General features: G+C 41.3%; 3 protein-coding genes across 6 annotated transcripts; all 3 read left to right on the forward strand.

Moving 5' to 3' along the window:
* Positions 1-1,621: 1,621 nt before the first annotated feature.
* Positions 1,622-8,580, forward strand: LOC108415496 (CMRF35-like molecule 8). Of its 4 annotated transcripts, XM_017688534.2 has the most exons (7): positions 1,625-1,794; positions 2,947-3,264; positions 3,433-3,768; positions 4,468-4,482; positions 4,564-4,668; positions 7,299-7,348; positions 8,036-8,580. In XM_017688534.2, the coding sequence occupies exons 1-7, from the start codon at positions 1,752-1,754 to the stop codon at positions 8,249-8,251; spliced, it is 1,083 nt and encodes a 360-aa protein (XP_017544023.2). In that variant the 5' UTR covers positions 1,625-1,751; the 3' UTR covers positions 8,252-8,580. The 4 variants fall into 4 exon arrangements, with proteins under 4 accessions (XP_037399120.1, XP_017544023.2, XP_037399119.1 ...); XM_037543222.1 differs by having other exon boundaries at positions 4,468-4,668; XM_017688535.2 differs by lacking the exon at positions 4,468-4,482.
* Positions 8,581-11,007: 2,427 nt separating this feature from the next.
* LOC119264701 (NLR family CARD domain-containing protein 3-like) lies at positions 11,008-13,613 on the forward strand. Its single transcript, XM_037543340.1, has 6 exons — positions 11,008-11,114; positions 11,425-11,559; positions 11,911-11,937; positions 12,205-12,237; positions 12,522-13,530; positions 13,604-13,613. The coding sequence occupies exons 1-6, from the start codon at positions 11,069-11,071 to the stop codon at positions 13,611-13,613; spliced, it is 1,260 nt and encodes a 419-aa protein (XP_037399237.1). The 5' UTR covers positions 11,008-11,068.
* A 49-nt stretch (positions 13,614-13,662) lies between these two features.
* On the forward strand, positions 13,663-19,007 carry LOC119264591 (NACHT, LRR and PYD domains-containing protein 3-like). Its single transcript, XM_037543141.1, has 6 exons — positions 13,663-14,325; positions 14,410-14,583; positions 15,545-15,718; positions 15,859-15,905; positions 17,448-18,009; positions 18,599-19,007. The coding sequence occupies exons 1-5, from the start codon at positions 13,691-13,693 to the stop codon at positions 17,987-17,989; spliced, it is 1,572 nt and encodes a 523-aa protein (XP_037399038.1). The 5' UTR covers positions 13,663-13,690; the 3' UTR covers positions 17,990-18,009; positions 18,599-19,007.
* The last annotated feature ends 959 nt before the right edge of the window (positions 19,008-19,966 follow it).

Raw genomic sequence — 19,966 nt, forward strand, 5'->3', positions numbered from 1 at the left:
CAGATCACTGCAAGAATGCAAATATCATGTGAAATGTTTTGTCAGATCCACAAAAAAGTGCCAGACCCAATCTGGTATAGGCCGGGTCCACATCTGGCTCATAACAGATGAGCTTAGTCTCACTGAAAGGTTATGCCTGTGGTTCAGGATGTACTGACACCTTTATCTCAGAGGCCAGTTTGTAAACCTGAATCATTACACAGGTCACTTTTCTTCAATCATGAACCAGCATCATCATCACAGGCTGCAGGGTTACCACTGCATTGTGCATGTGAATACAAGGTGCTTTCAACACACAAACACACACACACACACACACACATTTTACTTATATATATATATATATATATACTGCTCAGAAAAATAAAGGGAACACTCAAATAACACATCCTAGATTTGAATGAATGAAATATTCTCATTGAATACTTTGTTCTGTACAAAGTTGAATGTGCTGACAACAAAATCACACAAAAATCAATGGAAATCAAATTTATTAACCAGTGGAGGCCTGGATTTGGAGTCACACACAAAATTAAAGTGGAAAAACACACGACAGGCTGATCCAACTTTGATGTGATGTCCTTAAAACAAGTCAAAATGAGGCTCAGTATTGTGTGTGGCCTCCACGTGCCTGTCTAGTATTGTCCTGCATTAGGAGGAACCCAGGGGCAACCGCACCAGCATATGGTCTCACAAGGGGTCTGAGGATCTCATCTCGGTACCTAATGGCAGTCAGGCTACCTCTGGCGAGCACATGGAGGGCCGTGCGGCCCTCCAAAGAAATGCCACCCCACACCATTACTGACCCACTGCCAAACCAGTCATGCTGAAGGATGTTGGAGGCAGCAGATTCCTCTCCACGGCGTCTCCAGACTCTGTCACGTAGAGTCCGTCTCCTGCTACCACGAGTGTGAAAGCACCACCAACATTCAAAAGTGGCCAAAACATCAGCCAGAAAGCAGAAAGGTACTGAGAAGTGGTCTGTGGTCCCACCTGCAGAACCACTCCTTTATTGAGTGTGACTTGCTAATTGCCAATGATTTCCACCTGTTGTCTGTTCCATTTGCACAACAGCTGTGAAATTGATTGTCAGTGTTGCTTCCTAAGTGGACAGTTTGATTTCACAGAAGTTTGATTTACATGGAGTTATATTGTGTTGTTTAAGTGTTCCCTTTGTTTTTTTGAGCATACACACACACACGCATGCACAAGTGCAGACACACACACACATACACACGCACAAGCACAAGCACACACACACACACACACACACACACACACAAGCACACACACACTCACACAAGCACAGGCGCACCCACACACACACCCACACCCACACGGTTGTGGTTGTATATTTACTACAAAAGAGACCATGTGAGTGTGTAAACAGCATCAACTCGTAGTGAGTACGGTTTTGTTTATAATTCTGTTCACTTCTGCAGTGGAAGATCCAAAAAGTCAACCACGAGCTCACAGCCATGAAAAAGAAGCCAGGCCAGTAATGCAACAGGAAAACGCGGTCAAAACAAGACTTCCCATATTATAACTCAACTTCTGTGAATCATACAGTCATGCGGGTGGTGTGAGGGGGGAGTTAAGCATAAAGGAAAGGCAAGAGGAAGGAGGTGGGGCCTCCATTTAGCAGCAGAGAGAGAACAGACAACGTTTCACGCTGTTAGAACTGCTGAGCGGCATCATCAGCAAGTGCTGAGAGCAAACGGACAGGATCAGATAAACACAGTGCCTCGGTGATGAAGGTCCTGCTCCTCATCCTCACCCTCTACCTCACCTCAGGTCAGATACTCTACTGATCTACTACATTCTTTCTTCATTAAAAGTGTGAGACGCGATCATTTGGTGCCTCAGATTTAATGTAGCTTGCATAGTCATGTTGTAGTAGTTACTGAATAACGTACTAGATAATAAGCCTTAAGATTATTTATGATAATAATGAGCCTAGAGATGTTAAGGCCTTTAAGCCCAAAGGGGGCTGTATGTCAGCCCACCCTTTAGCTAGTGGTAGTTGCTGACTTATTCTTAGTAGTTATAGTGCACTCTTTGAAAAGATGGTTCTTCAAGTGTTCTTTACTAAAGAAAAGGGCTCTATAGGACCATGAACACTCAAAGAACCCTCTTTGAGGGTTCAAAAATTCTTCAGATTGCATAGCACTGTAGATGATTATATATAGAACATTTTTTGATACCAAAAAGGGTTCTGCTATTGGTATGATGTTAAACCTGTGACAATAGAAGATCCCTTTTTGGTACTACATAGAACCTCTTTCAGAAAAGTTCTATATACAGCATCTCCATTAATCTGAAGAACCATTTCGACATGCGAAGAGCTATTTACACATGCTTAAAGAGTGTTCATGGTTCTATATTGAACGACTTTCTTTACTAAAGAAGCCTTGAAGAACCATAGTGTGCCATATAGTAGAAACATAGGTCACTGTTAGAAATGAAGGTTCTGTACAGGAACATTTTTCGTTCATCAAGGTACAAACAGTGTAAACGTTCCCTCAGAGGTTCTACAGTGGTTCTAAGGTCTGGTTGTGGAGCTTAAATCAGGTTCTCCAGGTGAAAAGTTGGTATTTGTTCCTTTTCATAACCGAATGTTCTAAAACAGAACAGTAGAATAAAAGCCTGGAGGCGAGGCAGGGTGTGTGGAGTCAGTACAGCTTAGAACAGATCATTTCAGTGGAGTATGGTTCAGTTATGTTTCCTGACTGAAGGCACTGAGATGGAGCCTCGAGGGTCCCACCCCAGGAACAAGCGTGGATCTGCCCTAGTGACAGTTTAGTACCTTTAATAAGTCTTAGGATTATTACCTGAATAATAAAGCTGGACTTCAAGGTATTAAGATAGTTTGAATGTTTAATGAATGACGCGATGCCCATGCTGTAAGTCACAAGACTATAAGAGGAACTCCTTTATGATTGGCAGGTCCAGTGGACTGTGCTGAAGTGACCGGGTACACAGGAGGACGTGTCCTCATCAACTGCAAATATGGTCACACGAGATACATGAATCACACAAAGTACTTCTGCAAGATAAGCCGAGGCAAATGCACTGACAAGATTCTTTCAAAGACGCAGAACACAAGCGACCATGAAAGAAGAGTCTTCTTTGTCAATGAAACTCTGGCTGGAATTTTCAGTGTGCTCATTAAAAACGTCAGTCTGCAGGATGGTGGGACCTACAGGTGTGGAGTAGAAGACCCAGCAGTAAAGCCTACAGACGTGACACTGCAAGTGAAAGAAGGTAAGAGATTCCAATTTGCAGTGATTTAAGTGACATTCAGTGATTCCCTGGGATCAATTTAACAAAAGTAACCAGGCAAAATGTGAGATCAAGATCTCTTGGTCAAGAAGAATGGACTGTATCTTTTCACTGCAAACCACTATCTGGTTTATTTGTTCTTGCTTTCAGATCCTTGTTGTGGAAAGACGCTCACACAGGAAGCTCATCCAGGAGATACGGTTACCTTTACTTGTGAATATCCACAGGAGTCTAAATATCTCTCCAAATACGTGTACAAAGCTACTGATCACAACTATAGTGTGGTCATATATACTCTTGGACTATCAACACAAAATGGGAGGTTTTCTCTTTTTGACTATCAAGAAGAAAACCTCTTCAACGTGAGCATCAGTGACGTGACTGAAGAGGATGGAGGAGTTTACCTGTGTGGAGTTCAGGGACGAAAGCAAGGAGATCTGAACCCTTACTACTCTCTCTTCAATGAAATACAGCTTCAGGTTACAGGTGAGAACCTATCGATTTTAATCACAGTTTTACCTCAATTTTATGTAACATACACATTTGTATGCAAACATTTGGCTTCTATGGGCAATGCACAGTTACTTTATATTTGATGAACTTACAAAAGAGTGAAAAAGTTTGAGTTATAAAGTTTTAAAACTTATTAAGGCTAGTCCTCATTAGAACATTGGTACTTCAGCTGATGACAAATCCAAATAAATACATTTTCTAGCTTTGAGATTGTGTGGCAGACTGTAGAACTGATCTGGAAGCAAATATGACACACCCAGTTTAGTAACTGAAACTGAAAAAAGGCTGGCTTCCTAAACAATTCCTAAAACAAGAATAAAAAGACTTCCAGCTGGCTACGAAAAGTGTTTGCAAGCTGCCAAAGGGGGTGCTCCTAAGCACTGAAGGTGTCCAGACATTTGCACATCATTACTTTTTTAAAATTTTGGTTTCTGTATTCTTTAAACTAATCAAATATAAAGTAACTGTCCTTTGACATTAACAGGACAATGGTGTATTTTAAAAATACTTTACTGCAAAGGTTCTGTTCACTTCTTTTCTCTTTAAAAACAATCAAAACATGTCATTTTGCATAGAACCGTGCAAGCAGATGTGTTTGCTACAACCTTTTGGTTTCTGAATTAGTTTTTTAAGATTAAGCCATGTGTTTTTTATTTCCTGATCTTCAATCAGCATCTGGAGCATCTGGTAAGAACCAAATTCATACATACATACATACCTGCACCTCATCTTCTGTGTATTGTTTCATCTCTCCAACTGTATCTCCAGCTTCCTCCATCACCACCATCATCATTGTGGGTGTCTGTGTGGCTCTGCTGCTGATTGGAGGATCAGCACTGATCGTCTACAAACTGACACATAAAAAGACACGAGGTGCTTCTCACAGACACACACACACACCCGTTTTTCAGGCCTATAAGAGAAACTAATTCAAACGCTGCATTTATGTAATGGGTTACTTTTGTGTTGTGTAGAGTTGAATGATGAACGAAGGGATGACATCAACACACCTAGCTTAACATGAGGGAGTGTTTATTTTCTACACCTGCAAGTTTACAAAAGGCAAATAAACAGGCTTCATTAGCTTTTCTCTCTCTCTCTCTCTTTCTTTCTCTATGTCTCTCTCTCTCTCAGCTGCGCCTGTTAAACACCGTGCACTCAGATGACAACAAAGCTGCTACACTACACAAACTATACAAACCCTAAAACTGTGAATAAAAGTTACAGCTCTTCTTTAAAACCAACCAAATGCACGCAACGCCGGTTTAATCTCGTCTTATTAAGCAAAAGAAATAAGAAACATACTGTGAACAATTAGCATCCATACTCTAACTTTGTAATTAGCATTCCTCTTTAACAGAACTCATGGCCAACAGCGAATAAAGAGGTGCTAAAACCTCATAAAACTGTATTTCAACTGTGCAACAGCATAGCCAGTGTGTTATAATGTTCTTGTGACTCAATTAACTCATTTATGGTGAAAACTGGAAAATGTAAAGTGTGTTTTAACTCAAAATCACAGAGCTGCGCCAGCACACACCTTCTCTCACAGTGACGTTTTACAGAGAGGATGAAAGGTGGAGCTACAGCTTACTTAGTATGCCACTCAAGTAAAGGCTGCTGAAACTCCGCCCATATTGAACTTTCTCTAGTAAATCAGACTTCTCTATTATCCATCCATCCATCCATCCATCCATTTTCTAAGGGGGGGGGGGGGGTGCTGGAGCCTATCTAAGCGGTCATCGGGTGGAAGGCAGGATACACCCTGGACAGGTCGCCAGTCCATCGCAGAGCAGACAGACTGACAGACACAGACAGTCACTTACACCTAGGGGCAATTTAGCATGTCCAATCAGCCTGACTGCATGTCTTTGGACTGTGGGAGGAAACCGGAGAACCCGGAGGAAACCAACGCAGACACGGGGAGAACATGCAAACTCCACACAGAGAGGACCCCGGTCACCCGGCAGGGGAATCAAACCCAGGCCCTCCTGAATTTTCTATTATATATTTTATAATTTCATAAGCTAAATAATTTGCAGTAGATAAAAGAAACAATAAAATAAATAAAACTAAGATAGAAAGAACACTTTTACATATAATAGTCCCCCCTTTCCCTCCTCGATGAATTGCTTGAACAATTAAAAGCTCTCGCTGATTTCAAAATAACATCTCTGAAGTGAATAATCTAGTGTAACAACATCACACTGCCACATTTAAATGATGGCACTAAAAAGAAATCCTTCTGTGCTTCATAGCATCATTTCCATAAACAGCATGTGGCCGATGGCAGGATGCAGCCATGTAAACGCTGCTGTTAGCATTACCAGTATAGCAGTGGCATTTAGTCTTATGTACAAGGCCAGTGGTTCTCAAACTGGTTCTCATGGCTCTCCGGACAGTCCCCTTTTTTACCCACCTTGATATTTAGGCATAGAAAAAAAAGCTGCCTTTACACTGCATGGTAACGGCTCGGCTTGACGTGCTTTAGGTACCAGCTACTTCGTTTTCCTTTACAGATATAGTACCCCCTCAGGAAACTGCCTGAAGGAGACATTTTTGTTCAGAAGAGCCTGATGGCAGCAAGACAAAAGACTCCTGACAAAAAGGGGAGAGTTGAGGAAAAACTGCATCAGAGTTAAGACGATTCTGGTTGCTCACGCAAAAGGCTACACTAGCCTGGTAGCTAACGTTAGCGTATGTGCATAGTGATTCTCTTTGACCAAGCAACAATCTGCGATTTTACATGACCTATTAGTATCGGCTCAGCTCGCTTGGAACTTCGACAGAGATGGTACCAAAAAGTCATTGAGTGCCAGGTACAAGGTACCAACTTTGCCAAATGGAAAACCAAAAAAGGCATGTACAACTGAGTTGAGTCAAGTAGAACTGGCGCCATGCAGTGGAAAGCTGTTTGGGAGTCCTTGGGACTGTTTGGGGGTCCTTGGGGGCTCATTTGACAATCACAGGCCTATGCATTGTCTTCTCTAAGTCTTCTCAGTACATCAATCTGTGCAACCATGCTCTATACTTTTACGCAGAGGATCCCATAGAGGCACTAGCGCAATTTTACACGTTCTATTTTCCCGCTCCTACAAAAATTGAGAGTTGTCCAGTAGATGCTACCAGACAGCCCAGCAAAACAACAGTAACTAAGGATTTTGCAAATGGTCAGTTGTTAAATACAGGTCATTTGAGCACGCAATAAGTTTTTCCCATGCGTGCAGCGAAACACCACATACACACTAGTGAACACACACACACACACACACACTAGGGGCAGTGAGGCGGCATAAGTGTGGCAAAGTGGACATACACCTCCATTAGGCTGCCGCCAACATAACTCTGAGAATCCCATAGAGGCACTTGTGGAATTTAGAACATTTTACTTTTAATACTTTTTTCTTCTACTAGTTAAAATCAAGAATTATTAGAAAAATAATGTTGATTCTAATCTACTCCTCGACAGATCATGACATTTTGTGTCCAATTGTGTCCCACAGACTCGGCCTCCTCTTCATCAAACAGAAGAAACACAGTAAACAGCGATGATGTAAGGGTGTGTGTGTTTGTGTGTGATAGAGAGAACTATTCTTAGCTATATTATGCCTACGCACTTAAAAAAGACGGTTCTTGAAGTGTTCTTCAGTAAAGAAAATGGTTCTATAAAGAACCATGAACTCTCCAAGAGCCATTTGCATGCTTGAATGACTCTTTGCATCTTGTATTCTTCAGATTGATGAAGACTGTGCTGTAGATGGTTCTATATAGAAGACTTATCTAAAAGTTTCTATATAGAACCATCTTCCAAACGGTTATATATAGAACCATCTACAAAACACCAAAAACGATCCTGCTATAATTACAACCCGTAAGTGTACACACTTAAAAAAGATGGTTCTTCAAGGGTTTTTCAGATTGGAAATGTGTCTGAATGGGCTATAGATGCTTCTATGCAGAACCTTTTGAAGCACCCAAAAGGGTTTGACCTTGGCATCATTGCAGTAGCAGAACCCTTTTGGGTGTGAAAAAGTTCTATATACAACCATCCAACAATCTGAAGAAACCATTTCATGATGCAAAAAAACATTTCATCATGCAAAGGGTTCTTTGAGTGCTCATGGTTCTATGCAAAGCCATTTCATTTACTAAAGATCCATCATTTTAAGTATGTACTGTGAAGAGCCTTTCAAAGCAGCATCTCAGTGAGCCATTTTCACAACTGTCTTTCTCTTCTAAGGTTCCTCACACTCCCTTTTACGAGGAGATTCCAGACACTCGGGCAACCAGTACAGTTTATGCCACCACTCAGGATCCAGGTCCTCACACTGCTGCTAATAGAAGTGCACACCCACCCACAGCCCCCCCAGTCAAGGATATATACCCCATGGCACAACTGTCCCACCCTGCAGCCGAATCTTCTGCAGAATATGCCACTGTGGACCTCACTACATGACAAACCGCATGATGGTATCTGGGCCTTTGCAAGCTTTTGGCTTTATTGCATCAACATTCATGTGTATATAGCCACACCATGTATCACTGCGCTGTCTCTCATGTCTCAGGTTCTGTTTGTTGAGTTTTATTTTCAGAGTACTCTCAGTTTCGGTTTGACCACAAGGCCAGAGTGTGTCTGAACACACTTTAAGTGCCGTCCCACATGCCGTCCCTGTTAGAGTGTCATATTTTGTTTTGTGACTGTCAAATCTGTTCTGGAGAGCTCAAAAGGTGAAGGAGAACCACTCACCTCTAAGATCGCTGAATAAAGTCAATTATTTGCTTAAATTGTGAAACCTCCCTCATTTCATGCTTATCTTAAGCAGCTTTATTTTAGTGACCTGCTGAGTACTACTATGTTTTCCCCATAAACCAGGTCCACTTATGATGTCTGTATGGGTTTATTTAACACACACACACACACACACACACACACACACACACACACACACACACACACACACACACACACACACTAACAGCAGGCCATGTGAAGGACACAGCACCTCCACACTTTTACTTCCTGTGGGTTCTGCCCAACACCACATGTGTAATATAAACGTGTGGGGGGTGCACAGAGTGAAGACACTAAAATGGGTTATTTTATATGTTCTGCACAGAAAATGAGTGAAAGGACAAGGAGTCTGAGATTGAAATGTAACTAAATCACATCAGTTTTTCTTCCGGTGAACATTGAAAACAGATCCCACAGATCCCAACACCACACAAGGGTTAAGGCATAACCTGCAACTAGATTATGTGGCTGGAACTTGAAACAGGCGGACGGGGTAAAAGTTTGCTATGAAAATTAGTTGACTGGGTTGACTGGCTGATTGTACCAAGCTGGAAAGGCCATCATTTGTCACAAAGCAGATGAATTATTGCTTTTTCCTTAACAGCTTCTCTGTTTCCTTCAGTGTGTGCATTTGTTTATGCCTCTCTCATTATGATTTCAGAGGTAATAAGATCAACTGAATTTAGCTCAGCAGTGATCTGTGTTAATGCTCAGAGAAGCAAAAACACAGATTATTGTTTGTTTGTTGTTTTGACAGTGCAGATTTCCCAAAGTGACCGTTTTCTGTCTTCCATCGATACAGCAGGTTTGCATCTTCAGTAACGCCTGTGGTTGTCACTCGCTCTGAGGCCCTCACAAACGCGGTGACCTCACACTCTGCTTCCATACACTCTGCGTGCACTCATGCAAAGACACTTACATGCAGAGTCATGCACACCCACATAGACTTACTACAGCTAATGACGCCACATCCCTTTTGTGTTGTGACTACATGACTGAAGGGCTCATACTGCCCCCTACAGGACTGAATGCAGTTCTGTTTCCATAGACAGAGAGGTGGGTAAGCTGTGATTGATGTTTACTCAGGTCTGGCCTGTGCAGCTTTTTTGTTTGTCAACTACTATTTTGTTTGAGAAATAACTGTTTCTTTGAGATACTTTTCAGGTTGACATTTAGATGTTTTTAATTCTATTTGAGCAACAACACAGCTCTCATGAAAGCCTTTCCTGCCAATACAAATCACTAACTGTTTACAAAGCTCTAATTACATGTACAAATGACTAACTGTTTACAAAGCTCTAATTACAAGGACAAATCACTAACTGTTTACAAAGCTCTAATTACAAGGACAAATCACTAACTGTTTACAAAGCTCTAATTACATGTACAAAACACTGTTTACAAAGCACTAATTACATGTACAAAACACTAATTGTGTACAAAGTACTATAGTACTGTGTCCCATATGCAAAGAAAATATGTTTACATTTGTTTCTGATAAAAAATATATATAATTTTTAAATTATATTATTTAAATAATTTGCATAAATGTGCTTATAATTCATGTACTGTCCTATATTTCTATATTTGAATATTCTGACATATCATCATCATTTAAATACTTCAACACACAATGTAGCACATATTTAGAATATGAGGAAATACATATACATATATTTTTCTACATTTGGAATTTTTGTGCCGGGTCAACACATGTACTGCCATTCTGTAGCCCAGTGGTCGCAGTCCTGGTCCTGATGATCTACCACTGCTACAAGTTGGTTTGTGAAATTTCTGTCCTGCTGAATCTGCCCCAGCCAACTGTGTTATTTTTATGAAATGGATGTGCTAGTATCAAAAACAGCTCAGCCATGAAGCTGTAGACCATGCAAACCCACAGAGTGGGGCTGCTGAGGGCTGAAGTGCACAGGTTATGCAAATCATCTGTCCTCTGCTGCATCACTTACTACAGAGCTCCAAACTGCCTTCTGGAAGCAACATCTGCACAAGAACTGGGATTTAGGAGCTTCATGAAAGGGTTTTCCATGGACGAGCAGCTGCACACAAGCCTAAGATCATTATGCACAAAACCTTTTGGGTAGTTATATTTATGGGTGCTCTTTTAATCACCTGTCCAGTGGCGTAACTTTGGAACTTCAACACTTCCCATGGTTTCTGTGCATTGCAACATGGAGTCTTGCTCAACAGCTCCTTTTTTCGCAGTTTTCTTTCAGCTATTTCCTTCTTTTTCTACAGGGCCTCTTGACAGGACTTTGTACCAGCGCCTGTTTGAAGATGTAACAAACAGACCCAACCCAAAAGTAAACCTTGCCCTCAGTGACTAACAGCCTGGATCTCCGGCACAAGAAATTTCAAGTAGAGTGTTTAAGCAAGATGAAGCTGAAGGCAGGAAGACAGATGTTAATTTTACTATGGACATAAGAACACAAGAACATTGATGAGGCTTACTTCTGCAGTGGAATGGAGAAGGAAATACTCCAGGAAACTGAGCATGGTGCAGAAAGAGGTAGGCTGCAAACACATCTTTAAAAATAGAAATCATTCCTAATTACCTTTAAAATTTCATGGTTTCAGAACATCCGGCATTTCTTTACACGTGTCACTACAAACACACATGCCACTGTTTTGTTGTAATACTGTTAGTCTGTTAATAACGTTTACTGATTTGAGTGTTTAATCAGGCTACGTAATGTAAAATTTGGTTATACTGGTTATATTAGCCGTGTATGAGGTATTTGAGCACAGGTCAACTACCCATATTTTCTGTCGCTCTGGTACAGTTCATCTGTTTTCTGTTGTTCTCTATTTAAAAGCAGATTCCACTCAGGCTGTCTGTGTTCAGAGCTCAATCTGTGCTGAGTCCAGGGGGACTGTGATCGCTCCCACACTGTGCAACAGCCACTTCTCAGCTCCAGTCATCTTCAACTTCAACACGAGTGATGCAGGCCGTGGTGCGCTATCTTGAATTTACGTCACACCTTCTTTTTTATATTATTGTTTTTTTAATTAAATTTCTTACATGACATTATTATTATTATCATTACTATTATTATTACTACTACTAAATTGTCAAGTATTTTGAGCTTTGTATATTTATTTTTTTATTTTGTAATTCATAAACTGGGAAACCAGCAACAAGATATTTCAGCAACATTTTTCATCATAAGGCTACATCCTGCATCACTTTACCATCAGAATAAACAAAACAAATAGCACAAAAAATTTTTTAAAAGCAACCGTTTATTTTTTTTTACTTGACTCAGAACCATACACCTGACTAAATATTTTTTAATTTACTTTAGGAAAAGAACATTCAAGGATATGTGATGGTAAGTTTTTTTGTTTCTTTTAAGACATAAGCTGGCATATCCATATGTGTTGGACATATACACATATTTACCACAATATTGATGTAAACTGACTTTTAATGTTTATTTTATCCATACACTGATCAGGCATAACATTATGACCTCCTGGTTTCTATGCTCATTGTCTACTTTATCAGGTCCACTTACTGTATAGCTGCACTCTGTAGTTCTACAGTTACAGACTGTAGTCCATCTGTTTCTCTGATACTCTGTTACCCTGTTCTTCAGTGGTCAGGACCCCCATGGACCCTCACAGAGCAGGTGCTATTTGGGTGGTGGATCATTCTCAGAACTGATGTGTAACAGTAACGCTGTAACACTGATGCGGTGGTGGTATGTTAGTGAGTTTTGCGCTGGTACAAGTGGATCAGACACAGTCGGGGACATAAGTGGAGTGTTAGTGTGTTGTTGCTGCTGGACGGAAAACCAAAAATATCCACCCAACAGCGTCCTGTGACCACTGATGAAGCACTAGAGCAGTGTTGCAGACCTTGTTTTCTTGTTATTGCAGACCCATGAAAACAATGTGCTATACTGTTTTTTAGACACAAGAAAAAAGGAAGTTCGTGATGAACTGAAGTCATACACAACACAACGATGCTCAATGATCTACGAAGGGACATCTGATGGAGGGGACAGCGTAGCTTTGACCGACATCTACACAGAGCTCTATATTGTGGAAGGTCACACTGGGGGAGTCAGTCATCAGCATGAGGTGTGGCAGATTGAAGCAATGTCAAGGGCAATTGCTGTGGGCACTCCAGTTGAGTTCTGCGACATTTTCAAAGGTCCTTCAGACTCAGAAAAACTGAGGACGGTGCTGACTCTGGGTATTGCAGGGGTGGGAAAGACGGTGTCCGTGCAGAAGTTCGCTGTTGAATGGGCTGAAGGAAAAACCAATGAGGATATAGAGTTTGTGTTCTTGATACCATTCAGAGATTTGAACCCCATCATGGAGGAACAGTACAGCCTCTACAAGTTACTGTGTTACTTTTACCACCAGCTTGACCTGAGGATCGAGGATGTAGAGGCCCTCACTGGCAGTAATGTCATATTCGTTTTTGATGGTTTGGACGAGAGTTGTCTCACACTGAACTTTGGATGCAATAAAATGGTGTGTGATGTGACAGAGATGTCATCTGTTGACCTGCTGATTGTCAATCTTATCATTGGAAACATGCTTCCATCTGCTCGTATTTGGATAACCTCCCGGCCAGCTGCGGCGCATCAAGTACCCAGTAAACACATTGACCTTGTGACGGAAGTGCGAGGGTTTAGTGATGACCAGAAAGAGGAATACTTCAGGAAGAGGGTCAGCAATCAGGAACAAGCCAGCAAAATCATCTCGCACATTAAGAAATCCAAGAGCCTTCACATCATGTGCCACATCCCAGTCTTCTGTTGGGTATCTGCAACCGTGCTTCAGCTCATGTTAGACGATGACGATGAAGGAGAAGAAGCAGATGGGCAAGATGTGCCCACAACTCTGACAGGAATGTACACAAACTTCATGCTTTACCAAATGGACCTGAAACTTCAGAAGTATCCAGGGAGGTATCGGAGCAACCCACAGAAATACAGTGATAATTCTCAGGAAATTCTGAAATTAGCAGAGCTTGCTTACAAGAACCTCTTGAGGGAAAAATTCATATTCTTTGAAAAAGATCTGCAAGAGTCTGGCATCAACGTCCAAGCTGCCTCTGTGTATTCTGGGATGTTCACTGAGATTTTCAGAAAGGAGAAGACTATATTTAGGGCCAGGGCTTACAGTTTTGTGCATCTGAGCATTCAGGAGTTTCTTGCTGCCTTGTATGTCTTTTATGTGTACAGCATGACAAGGACAAATCCTCTCCTTGATAACACTGCTGACAAATTGAAATGGCTAGTGAAAAACAGCCTCTTTGATGTTCACAAATCTGCCATCAACAAGAGTTTACAGAATCAGAACGGACACCTGGATCTCTTCCTCCGTTTCCTCCTTGGTATCTCACTGGAGTCCAATCAGACACTTCTGGTAAACATCTTCCCACAGCTGAGGTCAACTGAAGGAGCTGAGAAAACAGTCCAGTTCATCAAGCAGAAGATCAAGAAGCAGATCTCACCAGAAAGAAGCATCAATCTTCTCCACTGCCTGAATGAGATGAATGACAACTCGTTGGTGGAGGAGATTAAGAGTTATATTAGTTCTAGATCAGATCATCAGCTCACGCCTGTGGAGTGCACCGCCCTCGTTTATCTACTCCTGATGTCAACGGATGACCTAGAGGAATTTGACTTGAAGAAATATCTCAGGTCAGATGAGGGTCTGCGGAGAACAATACCACTAGTTGTCGCATCTAGAAGAGCATTGTAAGTTATTTGCACTATACATTTTTTTGTGTTGTGGATTTTTGAATTTGTAAATCGATTGTGTTCATTCTTCTTTCTTATAAGGCTGAAAGACTGTAATCTGACTAAACAGAGCTGTGAGATTCTGGCTCGTGCCCTCAGCTCCAGAATGTCATGCTTAACAGAACTAGACCTGAGTAACAATAACCTGCAAGACCCTGGAGTATCACTGCTAGCTCAGGGGCTTACGAGTCCATTCTGCAAACTTCAGCTGCTCAAGTAAGTACATTTCTGCATTGCTCAGGCAAAATCAATGTCATTACTGTTCCACTCCTCATATTAGCTTTGTTCCCATGTTCTCATCAAAGCTACACTGAGATTTTAAATGTAATCCTTGGTGCTTGACTTTGACATTGACTCAGAGCTCTATCTGTACAAGTAATGCATAGCAATAACCTTTTCTTTTAGATGATTTCAAAAACTTATCATAATGACTACCACTTTGTTGTAGCCCTAGGCCACATTATTTTATATAAATCAGTTCCAGTCCTAAAATGACCATTGCTAAATAAATGTGAATTAGCATATTTCTCCAACTGTCAATATTTTCCTACTTACTGAAAGATTTAATGTTCTAATGGGAGTACGAGGAATGAGATTCCTCTTCTATTTCCTGGGCAGGAATCTTATTTACTGCCAGAAATCGATCCAAGATCAGCAATTCTACTCTGAGGAGCTTCGTAAATATGCTACTGAGCAACAATTTTACTAGAACAAGTAACACTTCTACTTTTTTTGCACATTTAACTAAAAGCAGCCCAAACAGACCACATGCTAAAGTAAACGTGGAAGACATGTGAGCTAAAAATGATAGTTACTTATGAAATATATCATCCAAAAAAAACAAGTGTGTCCAAAATGGTAACTTTACGGGAGGCGGACAAAATGTTCTTTACTTTTAATGTAAGTTAATGTAAAGAAGTTTTATTCCAAGCGATTTTTGAGCATTTCTTTTGGTCCGTTCATCATAAAATAGCAGCTTCTGTGTTGAAATGTAGAAAAATTAAAATCAGCAAAAATGGAGATTGAAAATTATGAGCTCTATCAAAGACAGATGATCTAATGGTAGGACTACATGAGCATTGGTGGAACAGTGCTTCAACACAAGTGTTTAAGAATCACTGACCTACAGCACTGTTGTGTTACATCATTAATCTTACATACGCAACCCTTCCCCCAGGCTGTGTAGGTGTCTTGTAACAGAAAAAGGGTGTTCATCTCTGGCTTCTGCTCTGAGTTCAAACCTCTCGCAGCTCAGAAAGCTGGATGTCAGTAATAACCACACTGGAGTGAAAGGAGTGAAGATGATCTTTGACATAATAGAAAATCCAAGCTACAAACTGGAAGAACTTAAGTGAGTAAAGAACATAACTTGCTTGACCTCTATGCACTTACTTATTGGGAATGACCAGCATCTTTAATTGAAATATGAAACACTGCAGTCACTTCTTAACTCACAATATTAACACCTCACTGGTTTTGCCACTGACTTAGAGCGGACCATTTTGGGGAGATTCGAATGAGGAAGAGCTTTTTGAGTTGTGAGTATTTCTTCTTTTTTTTGTCCAAATTGTACAAGCCTTTGTTGTAAAATGATCTGGCCAAACACAGCCTAAAAGCAGAGTCAGGGCAGAGGGTCAGAAGCCAAAAACAGAGCTGTGAAACACTAACAGTGCATAGAGAGTGTATTTGTAGAGGAGCTGATGAATGGAGATTAAGGTCAGGTGTGAGAGAGTGCCGGTAGAATTCAGGAGATGATGACCTCTGGTGGGCAGTTCAGCAGCTGCATATGACACTGTGCAAAACTGTATCCATTGTTGTATAATTACGGTCAAACTGTGTGATGCGTTGATACAAATCATCACTCAAGCTTTTTTTCACGTAGATCTTGAACTCATTCTTAGTTCTTGCATTCTTGGAGGGCAAAACCATCCTCTATATCCTCAAGATTTCAGTTGTGGAATATAATTCAATCAAGGTCTTTAAAGTACCCACTTACAATCCCACGCGTTCTGAAGATGATGCCTTGCAGAAACAGGATGACGAATCTTAATTTAACTTAAACTTGATTTTCCAACATTCCTTCTGAATTTGATAGTTGAGATGTAAACAAAGAAGTTTACTTTTTAAATGGTTCACAGACTCAGGAACCAGGGGTCGTGACGTCTATTACACAAATATAAGATATAATAATATATTTACTGTCAAACCACCAGTTAACCTACACATGTCTTCTAAGTTTTCACGTGTAATGTTGCTGATGGTAAAATAGTGATGAAACTGAAAAAAATACTGTTTGAGGACAACTTTGCATTAGAAAGTTTACATTTTAAAGAGGAAAAATTTGTGATAATGCAGTGGTTCAGATGCAGACTAAGGCACTCAGATTAGTTTTTAAGTTGTGTGTTGTTGAGAAATGTCCAGACTCAGATGTTCTTACAGTGGTGGTGATAGGAACCAGGGGTCGCACTGACTACAACACAAATATAGTCATTTTATTTATTATCCAGAACCACCAGGAAACCTACATGAGCCTTTTTTACATGTAATGTTTATGATTCTTAATTCAGAACTTTATCACAAAGCTACAGTAAATTAATGTCTCAGACATCAGGCAGGGCATTCCTAACCATTTCAAGAAGTAACTTTCTGAGAGGGAGCTTTTAGAGGTGGACGTCTGGTTCCTATCACCACCACTGTGAACAATTGACTTGGTAAGTTTCTCTAGAAGAGAGCTCTTCACACCAGACTACCCTGAATGACTTTGTGGACATGTTAAACTTTTAATTATGTAGAGATTGTGAAAAATTTTTTAATTTAATTTCAAAATTGATAATCGAACAACTGACATCTGGAACAATTCTGACCTGGGAAGTTTCAACACCAAATCACTCTGAATGACTTTGTTTACATCTAAGATTTAATTGAAAAATCTGAAAATATTTTTGAAAGGTTTTGTCTTTCAGTCAAATAACAAATGAAAAACACAACAGAAAACGAAGCAGATTTGTGCTTCTTTTAATCCCACTTCAGGGAACCCAAGATAAAGTATATTACATTGTTCCTGACTGTTTTTTCTGCAGATATCTGTCGGCTCACTCTGGACCCCAACACTGCTCATCGCTCTCTCTGTCTGACGGATGAGGACAGGACAGTGTCATGGAGCATGAAGGAGATCCCCTACGATGACCATCCAGACAGATTCCAAACGTGGAAGCAAGTAATGTGTCAGGAGGCTCTATCTGGGCAGCATTACTGGGAGGCCGAGTGGAGTGGGAGTGTGTTTGGGGTAAATATAGGGGTCACATACAGAGGAATCAGCAGGGCTGGAGAGGCGAACGTCTCCTTGGCAGGTCGCAATGACAAATCCTGGAGTCTACACTGCTCCAATTACAGCTATACTGCTTTGCACGATGGCAAGAAAATCGACCTCAGAAAAACACCAGAGGACAACTTCATTTCTGAGACGATAGCGGTGTATCTGGACTGGCCGGCCGGGACTCTGTCCTTCTACAGAGTCAGCACTGATACTCTGATCCACATATACACGTTCCGTACGAAGTTCAGAGAGCCTGTCAACGCTGTGTTCAGACTGATCCATCACTACGCTGTGGTGTCCCTGTAGCTGAGCACAGACTGTTTTTTGTGAGTAGACAACTTTCTGTCCATCTTCTAGCCTGAAAAGTCCACATCCAACTAAAGTTTCAATCCCAGCCTTGGAAAACATCCAAACTAATAAAACAATGTAACACAAGAAAGAGGGAACAATATGCATTGGTCCCACCGAATTTAGGGCATATAATATTAGCCAGCTGAATATTTTGGGCCAAAACAGAAAGAAGTTGGAACTTTTGAACACAAAAGACTAAATATGCCTATGATAGTGTCAACATCTAATACTGTACAAATAGTTTTAACAAATAAAATAAAAATATGGCCTCTAACTGATCAGCAGAATTACAGCAAAACAACAAACGCTGAAAGCAGCACTGGGGCCACCTGTAGACTCAGAAATGAACAAATTTTAGGTTAAATAAAAAATAACAAAAAAACTCAATTCTTTGCCATAGATGACGAACTGTTTTTTGAGGACAGTAGATTCTGTTGGCACATGCTGGACATACAGTATAATACTATGAAAGAATGTTTTCTATTTATTTTCAGTAAAGTCCTGTTAAAAGGAGTCAACAAAAAGTGGTATTTCTGCAATAGTTATGTTTGTGTCATGCCTCAGGCGGACTCGGATACCATATCGGACTCCATCTCCCAAGCAGCATCGGGAGATCACATGACTGGGGACGAGCGCCCACGTGACTACCAGCGCTCTCAGTCTCCTGATTACTGATCTGACGCACATGTACAGGTAGACCTACTGGGACACTATTTAAGACTAGTCCAAAGTAGGCTTCGGTGCGAGGTATTGCTTCTCTTTCACAAGAACATACTGAGCGATTTCTTTATCTTCTATGATTTCCTGTTATGACCCTTTTCTCTCGTTGTTACCAACTTCGTCTTTTGGATTTACCCTTTTGTGCTTTCGCTGGTGGTTTTTGGCTTTCTCGTGTTTGAACTTGGAACTGGTTTTGTGGTTTTCGAATTCTGGCTATCCCTGGTAGTTAGTTAGCTTCATCCGCCTTCGTCTCTCTCCTGTCAACAGTTTGTTCTTTTCATTCAGAAGAATAAATGAAAATGCAACTGAAAAATGTTTTGTACAAGAATTTGTGTCTCAGTGAAATTTACTGATATATATTGTCTCTAAATACTGAGGAAGAACTGTTTAAACACATGCTACAACTTTATTTTTCCTTCTTAGTTTAGTATCTCTTAGGGATGGGTCAGGAGAACAGGTACTAAATTGGTATTGGTGCCTGACTGGTCAGTCTCAGAATATCGATAAGCTTCTGGCCAAACGGTGCTGTTATCAGTATTTATGTAACGTTATCCCTGGTAGTCGGAGACCCCTGGGCAAGCAGAGACTCTTGGCAGTCAGAGACCCCTGGCGATCAGGGACACCTATCAGTCAGAGATCCCTTGCAGTCAAAGGCCCCTGGCAGTCATAGAGGTCCCTGACAATCAGGAGTACCAATCAGTCAGAGGGCCCTGGCAGTCAGAGCCCCTGGCAGTCAAAGGCCCCCGGCAGTAAGAGATCCCTTGCAGTCAGAGACACCAGGCAGTCAGAGGGCCCCTGGCAGTCAGAGATCCCTGACAATCAGGAACACCAATCAGTCAGAGCCCCTGACAGTCAGAGACCCCTGACAGTCAGAGGGCCTCATGAGTCAGAGCCCCTGGCAGTCAGCGATCCCTGGCAGTCAGCGATCCCTGGCAGTTAGAGATTGTTGGCAGCCAGCAATCCCTGGCAGTCAGAGGTCCCTGGCAGTCAAAGGCCCCCAGCAGTAAGAGATCCCTGGCAGTCAGAGATCCCTGACAATGAGGAACACCAATCAGTCAGAGGGCCCTGACAGTAAAAGATTCCTGACAGTCTGAGGGCCCTATTAGTCAGAGCCCCTGGCAGTCAGAGGGCCCTATTAGTCAGAGCCCATGACAGTCAGAGACCCCTGGCAGTCAGAGGGCCTCATGAGTCAGAACCCCTGGCAGTCAGTGA

This window comes from Pygocentrus nattereri, chromosome 12 (genome assembly GCF_015220715.1).
Source record: "Pygocentrus nattereri isolate fPygNat1 chromosome 12, fPygNat1.pri, whole genome shotgun sequence".
Taxonomy (NCBI): Eukaryota; Metazoa; Chordata; class Actinopteri; order Characiformes; family Serrasalmidae; genus Pygocentrus; species Pygocentrus nattereri.

Bases quoted from the DNA above. Each gene is read 5' to 3' on its own strand.
- LOC108415496 (XM_037543222.1), top strand. From the start codon at position 1,752: ATGAAGGTCCTGCTCCTCATCCTCACCCTCTACCTCACCTCAG. The intron at 3,265-3,432 runs GTAAGAGATTCC...TCTTGCTTTCAG, and splicing joins GACACTGCAAGTGAAAGAAG to ATCCTTGTTGTGGAAAGACG. The intron at 7,349-8,035 runs GTAAGGGTGTGT...TTCTCTTCTAAG, and splicing joins ACACAGTAAACAGCGATGAT to GTTCCTCACACTCCCTTTTA.
- LOC119264701 (XM_037543340.1), top strand. From the start codon at position 11,069: ATGGAGAAGGAAATACTCCAGGAAACTGAGCATGGTGCAGAAAGAG. The intron at 11,115-11,424 runs GTAGGCTGCAAA...ATTTAAAAGCAG, and splicing joins TGAGCATGGTGCAGAAAGAG to ATTCCACTCAGGCTGTCTGT. The intron at 11,560-11,910 runs GTGCGCTATCTT...AATTTACTTTAG, and splicing joins CACGAGTGATGCAGGCCGTG to GAAAAGAACATTCAAGGATA.
- LOC119264591 (XM_037543141.1), top strand. From the start codon at position 13,691: ATGTTCACTGAGATTTTCAGAAAGGAGAAGACTATATTTAGGGCCAGG. The intron at 14,326-14,409 runs GTAAGTTATTTG...CTTTCTTATAAG, and splicing joins GTCGCATCTAGAAGAGCATT to GCTGAAAGACTGTAATCTGA. The intron at 15,906-17,447 runs GTGAGTATTTCT...TTTTTTCTGCAG, and splicing joins GAGGAAGAGCTTTTTGAGTT to ATATCTGTCGGCTCACTCTG.